Below are 13,153 nucleotides of genomic sequence, written 5' to 3'. Positions count from 1 at the left end.
CAGAGTGAAAAAACAGATTTGTAATTGTAAAAAACAAGGTACACCTTAAGATCTAATTATTGTTGATAACTACAACTAAAGAAAGTATGCGCAGGCATATAACTATACAGTAACATGGAGTGAAGGTTAAGAAGAGAGGGGTAACATATGTCAGTTATACATATGCATTATTCCTTTGGCATATTATAATTTGTATATCAATATCCTAGCATAAGTAGACACAACATAACATTTTTTATTAGAGCTATATAATTATTATTATTATTCAGCTAAACATATTTTATCTCATTTCCTAAAATCAGATACTTGCCAAACTGTCTTGTTTATTTAAACATGAGTCATTGAGCAAGAATGTTTTCTAGTTGGGCAGATTTAAAGATGTTTCTGCTATTCTGAGAGATGTTTTTACTGGCATCTTTTTTTTTCCCAGTGGAAATGCTCTGAATTTTCTAAAATAGTAATTGTATATTCTTTATTTTAAAAGACTATATTGTGTTTATTTACCATTTGAAATCTGTTTCTTTTAGTTTCCTCCCCTTATATGCCACAGTCCCCATCCTTACATATTTTACTTATATCACATGTACATTTTACTTGTCATTTATTATACATTTCTGTGCTTTGCACATGTTTATGAAGACTGTTATTAATTTATGAATTATAGCAAATATACAGTGAAAAATAATAGTTACTTAGTGAGATGATCTCATTGAATGCTTTTCACAGTCTCTGAAATGAATCACTATTTTATACTTTTATACTGCCCAGAAATTCTGCTTTTAAAAAAGGCATTCTGCTGCCCTTGTAACCGGCCACTCGTTACCGCCTGAGGCAAGGTTCTCACCTTGCTTCTTGGCAAGAGCAGCCCTGTACTCTAAAACTTCAATATAAGATGTGCAGTTTGACATGGCACATGAAAAGGCCTTGCAGCTTACTACCTGCTATTCAGTGGTCTTCAGATAAAGTCCTCATTTGCCCCTTATTCCTCACACACATGGCCACCATGTTCATCTATTGAGTGCCTCATGAGGCTAATTTGTGGTAGTAATTCAGTGTCTTTACTTTATTTAGATCTTGCGTTGAAGATTATTTTTTACTGCCCTTGTCAGATGTGTCTTACTTACAAACTATGTATGTTGCTATCTATAGAAATAAGTCAAATCAATTGTTGCTTGCTGTAACCATTCTGAATTGAGAAAGCCAGTTGATTTGACTTATTTCAATAGATATACCATGACCTGGATGGATGAGAACTTTCACAAACATATGTATGTTACTATGAATATTTAAATTCCCTATAATAAAAATGTTGTTTTACTGTATCTCTTTGTACAGACTGACTTTCTCATTTTTATGACCTATTATTATTTAACAACACATGTTCCCTTGGCAGCCTTACAATGCTTCACAGTATTTTTTTGTAAAAGAATGTACAGACATACATAAGGAGTATGGGAGGAGATAAGGATGATTTTGGAAACATGACATGAGACAATGGGCTTTTACTGCAAGGCAGAATCTAAAAGTATTGTCACTAACACGTTTGCAGAAACAACAACCAGCAATCAGACTGGCTACTTGCTGCATATATAACATATTCTGATATATTTGATTTTTTTGTTGTAATACAAGATGATTTTCTCATTCAAAGTATTTTGATGGTCTGTATTGCCTGCCAGTTTAATCATTTGCACAGTAAAAATGAAATGATTGAAGATGAAAATAACCAGTATCTTTCTTAAAAAAACACAGCACTTTAACTTAACACTGTTAGTCTGGCACTCTTCTTACTTGCTTTTTCAATTTGCCAAGAACGATCATTACTTCTGTCCCGTTCCTCTTCATCCATTCCTTGATCTACTTGTACTTGGAATTTCTCATTTGGGCATTCTTCATAATAACTTCTGACATACCTTCCAACAAACCAGCCTTTATATTCCTCAGGTGACTTGCATTCCAGACCATTGTAGTTAACATTATAGTGATGTTTTAGCCAGTAAAATAAGTAATGAATATTGTAATCACACCTCCATGGATTTTCTCTGAGCCATAGCTTTTTCAAAAAGTATAGGTCTTCCAGTACACCATAATGAATATTGAAAAGTGTGTTATTTGATAAGTCAAGTTCTTGCAGATTCATTAAGCCTGAAAAAGCAGCTATGGGGAGAGAAAAACATTAGTAAAAATAGTTTTTGCATGGGCTTTTTGGCACACCTGACATTTTTTCACTGTGGCTTTTTCTGAGACAAGGTACAGTAATAAAATGTATATCTCGTCCACCAGAATTCTTGCATGTTGTCCCACATTTTTGTTTATGTGACAAAACACCTTAGATGTGTATTTTTTTTTTACTACCCAGTAAATTTACAAAATACTTTAGAATTTAGTTGACCTGTTTCAGGGTGTTTTAACTTCAATTTAAATTTCTCGATCCTTGTGATCTAAAACATGTAGTGCTATGCATCTCTAAACACTTGACTGCACTAACTGAGATGTCCAGTGGATTCTATTGTGTTAGCATTTTACTGGATATGTGGATCCTAAACCACTATGTAAGGAGCACTCAAACACTAAACTTCGTAGAATTGTTTCTTGATAAAGTGCATGATAGGCCCAAAAGTTGCTTTTCTTGTATATTTTAAGGCTAAATAAACATTTGAAACACTTGACACTTTGTAGTAAAATTGCACAGATCCATGAGCATGGCTTATCTGCAAGCATATCTGCAAATAACTGCAAGCATTTAAATGTAAATTCAAGGGATTGTTTGTCTCTGGGTGTGATCCTGAGGCCCACATTTGCATCTCTGGCAAAACTAGACATTGGCCCTGGACATAAGTGATATAGCCATTCAGAATTGCCCATTGATTTCATACATGTTGTGTGGTGGCAGTCACCCAATGTGAAAGTCTCTATTTATTAAAACAAAGCGCAAACGCACAAAGAAACATTCCTATTCCTTAGATTAATTTCACCCACCTACAAAAAGGTTTGTATATAGCAACAGACCAAAAACCATGTGTAAAGTTTGTGCAGGATGAAGTCTAGTTTAATGCAGCCTTAATACAAATATTACAGGGTAGTAAAAGTAATTTACTGTTGGTGTTTTTGGTTCCTATAAAATTGATAATCCACATACAGTTTATTGCAATGTTATAAATGATAAATTTATATACAGAAGGAAAGTGAGTACAGATTATCCTATGGTGTGGGACTCTGTAATGAAAAATAAAAATCTTGTTTAGTATTTGCAGTTTTGATTAGAATCACACGTAGCTTGACTTACCTGGATCTATTAACTCAATTCCATTGCTGCTCAAATTTAGTATTTCAAGATTTGGTGTATCTGCAAACACTTTTGATTGCAGCTGTTTGATTTTATTGTTGGACAGATCAAGCTTTACAATGTCTGGAGAAATGTCAGTTGGCACGCCTTGTAATTCTAAAAGAATGGAAAGGATTAATGTTTGTAATTCTGGAAATAGCACTATTATTATCTTACTGTGGATAAGGACATGTCATATGCACTTGCAGTAAGATTACCAGATCACCTGGAAAATCAGGGCCACATTAAATGAATCTATTATGCTCTGATACCCTGATTGCAACTGATTGCAAACTTATTGCATTTAAGATATATCTGAAAACCTTAATTTATAGTACAAATGTATTCATTATAAAATTAAATAAATAACTAAAAGACTGACGTTTTTTGCTCTAATGAGTAAGACATGTCAAGTAACTCCATAGCAACCAATCAACATTTAACATTTAGAGGTCACAAGCAATTCTAATAATGAATACTTTAATTAATTAATATAGGTTGTTAGATGCAGAGTATCTGTAATAATACTTGTAATAACATTCTGCAATTATTCTAGCTGGAATGTCAGTCTACCATGTTTAAAGGAATTAGGTCATGATTTTTATTGTGTAAATTATATTACTAAATTACACAGTGTACTTTGCATATAATTCATTCTGTCATATAAAACTTTATTCTTGAACCAATAAATGTTTTTATAGTTGTAATATTGGTGTATAGGCAGCCATTTTGCCTGATTATGTGCTTTCAGGAGGAGCCAGCACTTCACACGGGCTGTTTTCTGTTTTAGCAGGACTTAGATCTTTACTGCTGTTTTCATATCTACCACTAGATGGAGTATGGGAACATTTCTTAGCAGTGCAGCTATCAGAGAGCTGTTATCTGATTACTTTCCCATTGAGCTGCTGGGGAGAAAGGAAGGATGTGATATCACTCCAACTTGCAGTGCAGCAGTAAAGAGTGATTTCAATGCAGGATTCTGTTGGAGGAGAGCTGATGCATTTTGTAAAAAAACTTGGTTTTCTATGACAGAATCTCTTTAAAACTGCTGCTATTACCCATGCCTCACTGTGCCGTTAGATGATTTCTGTAACCCACATTACTTGTTGCCACATTGCTTTGCCAGTCCCAATCAAGAGGCAACCTCACTCTGCTAAGAATTACATTTAAGTTCCTCTTGCCAGCTGCTTCCATCAGCAATATTCTCTACCTTCTACAATACCAAATAAAACATGCAGTTAGGGCACTGAAGTCCAAATACAACTGTTAGGCAGAGGTACAAAAATTCCTCAGAGGCAGTCGCACAGAGAGTTACCATCCTGAATTCTGTCACTTACTGATATCTGCCTGTTTGCCGCTCTGGAAAGTCAGTCAGTACGGACTGATGAACTTCACAAATTGGAACACTTCCTTGTGGTCCTGGTTATTAATCATTAGAATTTGGGACTTCTAAATAAAGTGGAATAATTGACAGTTACAGTCAGATACAGTCTGGTTGGTTGGTGCTGGTTTATGTCACTGGTGGTTGCCAATGCCTAAATTGACAGAAGGTTTTGTATCAGTGAAGTACAGGTCACACCGAAAAGGCAGGCGTACAGCTCGAGGTAGTCAGGATCACACCAGGCCCCACGCACATTGTCAAACTTGCCCCCTTGTTTCGAATGTTAGTTTGATAAATGGGAGAGCTCTGTCTACTAACTGCCTCCAGAAAAGTATGGAGGGGGTATCCCCCATCAAATGCATAATCACTCTTAGAATAAAACATAAGCTAAAATAGATGTGGGAAAGGCTATTGCGGCAAGGAGTAAAAATAATGCAAAAGGAAGGTGCGGGACCCTTAATATCAGAGGGGATCAGTTGGTTGATGAGAACAAAGAAAAAGCAGAGATTCTGAACTGTTATGTTTCATCTCTCTACACAAATGAGGAACCAGCTAATTAAGGTTTCCTTCTCAATAGTCCAATTTCTAGTAATACAACTATTGATGCATGGTTCACACAAGAGGAAATTCAAAAGAGATTAGAATTTGTAAAGATAAACAAAGCTCTGAGACTGATTGTATTCATCCCAGGGGACTAAACACTAAACAGTATGCAGTGCAGTTTTGGCTCCATTCCTTCAGAAGGACATAAATGAGCTGGAGTAAGTGCAGAGATGTGTAACTAAACTGGTTAGAGGGATGGAAGACTTAAATTATGAGGGTAGACTGTCAAGGTTGGTGTTGTAATAATAAAGACACTTGCAGGGGACATGATTACTTTTTACAAGTACATTAGAGGGCATTATCTACAAATCACGGTAGAACTATTTTCCCATAAAAAGCATCACCACACGTTATAATTGTGCATTCGAATGGAAACAATAAATGTAATAATATTATGGTCACTATTATTCAGGGGTTCTAGAACTTGCACTTTTACTATACTTTCTGGTTTGTTAGAGACAACTACATTCAGACTAGAAGTCTTTCAGTTTTCTAAATAAACAGGAGCTGAGACTTTTCCTCTCTGCTCATGTGAGGGGGGCTGTAAACTACTCCACAATTAATTTGCCTATTTCCTTTCAAATTGCAAGTGGAAAATAAGCAGATGGCAAATGTTTTATTTATAAGAAGAACATTTCCACCAGACAGGGAGGGTGTCATCTGTTACCATGATTAGTATTTGCACAGTACAGTCTTTAGTGGTCAGATTAGCAAGGAGAGGGGACAGTCAAGTGTCCAATGTCTGGGACTTAAACTTTCCTGCAACATAAAAAGTAGTTTTCACAAAGCAGTGCACAAATGAGCCACCTGCAAATAGGTACCAGCTAACAATTCAGTCACAATAGACTGCTTTCTATACCGATAATCTAAATATCTTGTAAGGACCAAAATATGGAGTTGCCTTAATCTACCGGTTTACCTTATTTAGCTCAATTTATACTAAAACTATGTTTGGCAGAAGCCATATTCATTGAATTCATTGTTTAAAAAGGTTACACAGTCTCTTTACATAATAAGTCTCTAGCAGTACACAAACAAAATAAGGGATATAAACCCAAATATCGAATTTGCCAAATAAAAGACAAAATAATTCTGAGTAACTTTCCAATATACACTTATTAAAAAATTAAAAAGTTGATGATGGTAAGGTTGTTCTTTGCAATGCAGCTGATGGGAAGGGATGACACCTCAGATTTTTTTCCCATATGTATGAAAGAACCAGAGGGTTAGGATGAGAAGGGCTAAAAAATGGCAAAATCCCTTTCACCAAGCAGCAAATGCAGCAAAAGCCTTCTTATTCTAGATGAAAGCACATACCTGATGTTACATAAATAGCATTCCCTTAAAACCAAAAATAATGTTTTACCTCCCATTCCAGGAATCATGGGAGGAGACATGCAAATTATTCCTTTATGTTCCTGTAGTTAACTATGAATGTGATATATCACTATGCATGTGTTGGTCATCCTGTGTGTATATCTGTACATATACTCCATGTAGGCTCTATATGGGATTAAATAAATACAGCATCAGTAAAGTAGCAGAACCACATACCTTTACTTTTGCAGTCCAGTGTTGCTATTGGGTACAGGTAGGTATGGCAAAGTGAGGAGTCTACTAGGGGTTTAGTTACTTTAGGGCCTTGTACATGTTTTGGTTCCAGGTTATCATCTTGGCATATTAATTCAGGACTGACTGATTTAAGTTTTAGTCCTTTCATTTCTATTGGTGCCTCACATTTGGCATAATTCCCCAAATTTCTATTGCGTGGAATCTTCAGCAGTGTGACAAGGGATTCCAGCTCACAGTTACAGTCCCAAGGATTATCATAAAGCCGCAAATAACTTAATAGAGGCAAGTGAATGAACACTTCTTCTGATAGCACTTTTATCTTGTTGTGCTGCAGTAACAAAGTTGTAAGTCTCTTTAAACCATAAAATGCTAGATTCTCAATTTTTATTATTGCATTCTGTTGTAAATCCAGACTTTTTACTTTTTGAAACTTAGAAAATGCATTGTTTTTAAGTATACGGATATGATTTCTTGCAAGCAATATGTGTATGAGGTCTTCTGGCCAGGCAGGGAGTATGGATGTCTGTCTCTTCTCTTGGCAGTCCAAGTACTTTTCATTAAGATATATGTATGTTTCACAGGGCAATCCTGGAGCATAGCGTTTTACTGTGTTAGAAGTCCTTTTAGTGCTGTTTGTTTTGTCATTTTCTCTGTTTCTTCTTATCTTTCTACACTCAGATATTTTGCAAAAGCAAAGTAGCATTAGAAAGGTAACCACTCGCATCCTGTCATCCAGCTGGCCCTGATCACGCAGTTAATATTAAATATTCTGGTTAAAATCAGTGTGTGCAGCTGGGTTGCATGGAATCCTTGCTCTGAAAGACAAGAGAATAGGAAATTGTATGGTGTTTTTGTTCTATTAATTGTGAGAGAGCTGTATTAAAAAGATAACTGGAAACAGCCTAACCCTTGCCAGTAGAAAAAAATTGTGGAATATATGGGAGCCTTATAAATACATTTCACTAATATAATCATGCTATAGTTTGTTTTAGAAAAAGTAATCTTCTCATCTTGTTTATCCTTACTTAGAATTGTCTCTAGGATAAGGGCAATTAAGGGATTCAAGAAAAATTATCAAAATCTAAATGCACCTGGCTGGATTGTATATCTACTACATAGTACTTGTGTATGATTCACTAAGATGGTACAAAATGCTACTTTTTACATGAAGCTATGTGCATCTCCAAAAGCAGGGACACTAAGGTACTTATATTGACAATATGTAGTAATAATAAAGACTTAGGGGTTTCTTCCATTTTATCATCTTTAATATACATTCACATTTGTGGGCTTATTTATGGAGTGCACATGCCATTCCTTATGTACTATGTAGCTTTCCTTGATTCAGTTGTTTTCAGTAGACCAATGTAGATTATTTGTTTATAATTTCAGTGTTGGTTGTTTCTGTATATAGATGCATCAAAATGGGCTCAATAGCACTTGTGTTTTGCACATGTAGTACAAGTTGCACCAAGCATCTTCAAGGTGAACTTGCATATCATTTATTAGAAGATAATAATAGAAGTTAATATGTACCATGCAATCATCTCAGAAAAGCAGCCTACTGCAACTTTATTATTTGCTGTATAGTTAGATAAATACACTGCACATATTAAATGTGTAATTAAGGGATCATGTACCAATGCCCCATATGCAAATGCAGCAGCACTATGAAACTAAAAATTGTGCTCTTTAGAGCTAAGTTCTTTCTGCACTCTATACCTTGCCATAGGGCAGGAACTAAGGGGAGGGCTCCTTTGCACCCGGAGCACAATGGTGCTTCCTTGCTGCCTAAGGTGACACACAAGGGGGTAGTAATGGGTCGATGTCAAAGCAACTGTGTCCTCCAAAATAAAGAGTACTAAATGCCTTTGTTGTAGAACTTAAAGAACCGGAGACCACTTGAGGTGAAAAGATATTTGTCATGAGCTTCTGAACTAAGCGTTTATAAACTTGTGAGCCTATGACATAAGAACTTACTGGCAGAAAGGGCATTATCATTGCAAACGCATGGAGATATCGCTTCACAGCATAGAAAAACAAAGAATTGCCCATGCCCATGTGATGGTTCTTCCTCTTGCTCAACTTGATAATGCGCAATATAGCTTTAGGACAGAATCCATCCAAGATAGGGGGCTTCCATGGGAATCTGTATACACAGAATGTTATTCTTTCTCACCTGCAATGCTGCTTTTATGGTAAAAAAGGGTTTGAATTTTAAACCCTTCAGTGTTCTTTTAGAAACCCTTAACTTTTAGAAAACAAAAACTATTGTAGCTAACAAGGTTGTATCCTGTTGCTATTTTGTCTGTTACAAAACTGTGTTTATTGATCCAAGGAAATTGCCAGTGTAGGGCAGCCCTAAGCCTGTTAAATTTCCCATAGCAATTTATTCAAATAAAATAAATAAATAATATGTATTCTATGTGGGATTGCCAGATGTTATGTTAAATTTGGATCTGGAAAAAGTTCCTAAGTTATGTGATCTACATATGGATTCACTTATTCATTTCAGCAGAATAGAGCTGACCTAGGTTGCAGCATAAAAGGCACTTGTTGGAGAACAAAGGATAATCCTGTTTGTTTTGTAGCATACAAATAAAGTAATGTACATGTTAACCATATATACAATCAGAAAAATCAGTGTGTTTTAATGTTTATTTGTAATGAACTTTTATTGTAACATCTGGAGATAACTTGTGAACATCAGTGTCTGATCTGGCTACACCAAATTTTTTTGGTGTCAAGTTCTTTTTACCCAGCATACTGGGCAGCAGCACCAATGCGTGGACAAGGGCAAATATGCTCAATGGTTTATATGTAGCAAAATATAACAATACATCAATGTTTAAGCCTTATATTGTCTCTCTCCTTTGCTTAATAGAATGTCCCATTTATTTCAGTCATTGTTCTGATGCCAAAGTACTCATTGAACTTCAGTGAACAGTGAAAATGATCAGAGTGCATATTCACCCCAAAACATAACTCCTTTTTGAACATTGGCTACAGAGATTAACGATGAAATGTGAGCAATGTTTTTTTCTTTGTTGTGCAACATTTGTGTCAAAATGTCATTTAACGGCTTAGCACTAGAAATAATATCTCGGCATTCATCCATTAGTAGAATGTAAGTCTTAATCTATTTATGGATTTTGCAGATGTTCTTCAACAAATGACTCATGCCCTCAGCCATGCACACCTTAACCTCTTATGGGGTCTGCAACATAAGTAATAGAATAACTGTCATTGTGTGCACTGCTACCATATACCTTTGTATAAGTATCCACATCTACACAAAGGTGAAGTATGGCCCATGGGGAATGAAGCACAATCATATGCTTCATATATCTCGGCAGTTATACAACAGGCTAATTCCCTAAGATCTTATAAACAATAACACTTCTGACCTATGAGAAACATTCCATCAACAGTTTTGATTGGGAGTGACCAGGTTTTCTGCTCTGTCCCCTGGTCTCCTGCCACTCTTGCATTCCCACCCCCCGATTTCTGCTGATTTCCAATGATTTGCAGGTAAAAATCCTGTCTGTGCATGCGCAGAACATCACTGACGTCAGCAGAGAGAGAGATTCTGCACATACATGTGACGTAACTTCCTCTGACATCCCAAACCCAGAAAGATTTTGGTTGAGCACGCTGCATCAGAATATTTTTTACAGCAATTAGCTCCCCAAATATATCTAATTCTTAAACCATTCTTAACTAGGTGTTAATATGTTAAGATAAGGATGCTAATTCTAATGACAGTTCAAGGACAACCAAAATATGTCAGTGTTAGATCCACATGAAGCTCCAATAAAATAAATTAAAATAAATTAATAAATCTTTTTTTCTATACCAGTGAGTGCTTCCAGTGTTTGCATTTGTTTGAGGTTATTGACAAGCACCTGGAATTTTTTCGAAATATGGTAAGTGCCGGCATCTATAGTGACTCTATATATATATAAGTAATGGCAGGTTCTGTGCTGATACATTTTTGCACCATCATTGATCCAGATGTCGTGCAGAGGGAAGCAGCAATTGGCTGTACAGGCCATGGGTTTTAACATATGTTTCTAAAATATATCTCTATAGATAACTGAAATAGCTAGCTCAGAGATGGGTGACATGTGTCCCACTTTTTTATCCAAATATAGCTCCCAGCATGTCCATTATTTACACTGGAGTTGAAGCTGAGCAGCATCTGGAGGGCCCCAAATTGGCATGACATGGCTGACTTGTTTTCTACATTAGTGTTTATATTGTGGAGTTTTGCTTTTATATGGAGATTTAGCAAGTATTCTGTGTTTTTACCCTTCTTCTCTTGTGCAGTTATTGTTGGAGTGTTCTGTGTCCATGCTCGCTCACTTGACTGTTCTGTAGTGTTACTATCTGGTTATAACATGCTTGTGTGTGCCAGAAAGAACACACATTGGAAACACAGCATGTGGTCCATGTCTTCTTCCTTTCCTTTTTGTTCAATTACCTTATTCAGGATGAATCAATGAGAATTATTTCTGAAGGATGCCCCACACTGCTGTATCTTAACATACCTCATACTGATGTAAACAATGCTACCCTATGAATTGTGTCAAGGTAAATTGTTTTTCCCTTTACTTTTTTTGTGACATTATTGAAAAATCGCTTCTTGGAATGTGGGCAGTGAGTGCTACATTGTAACCTGGACTTATTTGAAATTTCAAATAAACTGTGTTATTATTAGACATTGCACAGCTGTAAGTTTGCCAAAGGTAACATGGCTGACTCTGGTGGTGATAGAGGAAAATAAACAAGAAAAATCAGAGAATGTGCTCTAATCTACAGTACAGTTCTGTAGAATTCTTTTGTTAACAAAAGGCACATATCACTGCAACAAAACAAGCTTGAGGGAAAAGTGTCATATGGAGACAAAAATCCCTTTAGAAGTTCAGAACTACTCTATATTTATTCTTAAATTAAAATGGAGAATTATCTAAAATAATGTCTACTTTCCCATAGATTATAGTGAAGTTTTTATTAGATATTTCATAAAATAGGACTTAAAGCTACTTTACAGTATAATGAGTTTTAGGGAAGAAGTATATAAGAGGTGCCTCTGGTGGTTGAATATACACAGCATTTCATTTTAAATGAGTTCTTTGTAATGTGGCTCTGGAATAACGAGAGAGGTGTGTCGGCATGGCAGTGTGGAAACGCACATTGCATTTTGGCTTGAATATGTACTGGCTTCCCTGGCACAAAAGGAGCTTTATGTTTAACTTGTGTACTTGCTATACTCATGCAGAATATGAAGCTTTCATAAAATCACAGATTTTAACTTTAGAAAATGTATTCATCAATCTGTCTCTTTTTGTCATTTTTCAAAAATGTATTTCTTATAATGTGTTCCCATCACTTAAAAAAAAATCAAAATCAAGCCTGTAAAATATTGTTTTCATTCTATATACAAAGTTCACAATTCAAGTCCTAAAAGAATGGGTGACTTTTTCAGTTTTTAAAATCAATGCTTTATTGTGAACTGCTAAGTAAAAAGTTGGGTCTGTGTATCTAAAAGCTACAAGTGCTAGAATATTATACATTTAATGTAGTTGCAGATTTAAACAAGCTTTTCTACATTGTAGTTGCACAGCTATTTTTATGGTTATCTTTCTCTCTAGATGCCTTATAAACCTGCAGTTTTTAAGCTTGGCTTACTGCTGACAATTTCCAGACAAAGGATTACAGTACCTGGGCTCAGGAAAAGGATGCCACTAGCTCATCTATTTAGATCTGTCCGTTTGCACTCAGGTTGGTCCTTTGCTATTCTTTGCCATTCAGAATAAAATAAAAACCTTGGAACGAGCAAATATATGTCTTTCTCTCATGGTGAATCCAAGTAGTACTGGTCCTTCAGGAAACTTCAGCGGTTTTAAATTACAAGGCTGCAGCTGCTTACAGTCTCCTAAAGCACAGCACTATGGTCATTGGCTCCGCTCCAAAGCAGTGTCATAGTTATAAACAGCTCATACTTATTGGATAATGAAAAAAAGATTTCAGCTTTGTAGAACTTTATTTGACTTTGGTTTCGAAGAATGCCTTCAAATACATTTGTTCAGATACTAATAGTATTACATAATTTGTATGAACAACAATCTAAATTATTAATAATTATCCAAATTGTTGTAAAGCTGCCTTTTAAAGCATAAAGGTTAGTGAAGCATACCTAAAAATGTAGTTTTAAGAAGCAGGAGAAAAGATTTCATAAGATCATTATTCAGAAGTAGGGATGTCGCGGA

The 13,153-nt window shown here is 35.6% G+C and overlaps 1 protein-coding gene across 1 annotated transcript; it reads right to left on the bottom strand.

The window, feature by feature from the left end:
• Positions 1-1,274: 1,274 nt before the first annotated feature.
• lrrc17.S (leucine rich repeat containing 17 S homeolog) lies at positions 1,275-12,801 on the bottom strand. Its single transcript, XM_018255767.2, has 4 exons — positions 12,606-12,801; positions 6,864-7,696; positions 3,287-3,442; positions 1,275-2,157 (listed from the first exon to the last, which is right to left on the bottom strand). The coding sequence occupies exons 2-4, from the start codon at positions 7,603-7,605 to the stop codon at positions 1,757-1,759; spliced, it is 1,299 nt and encodes a 432-aa protein (XP_018111256.1). The 5' UTR covers positions 7,606-7,696; positions 12,606-12,801; the 3' UTR covers positions 1,275-1,756.
• Between the last annotated feature and the right edge of the window lie 352 nt (positions 12,802-13,153).

The sequence above is a fragment of the Xenopus laevis genome, chromosome 3S, assembly GCF_017654675.1.
Source record: "Xenopus laevis strain J_2021 chromosome 3S, Xenopus_laevis_v10.1, whole genome shotgun sequence".
In the NCBI taxonomy this organism is placed as follows: domain Eukaryota; kingdom Metazoa; phylum Chordata; class Amphibia; order Anura; family Pipidae; genus Xenopus; species Xenopus laevis.
Note: the sequence above shows the minus strand (reverse complement) of the source record. Positions and strands in the feature narration are given on the sequence as shown.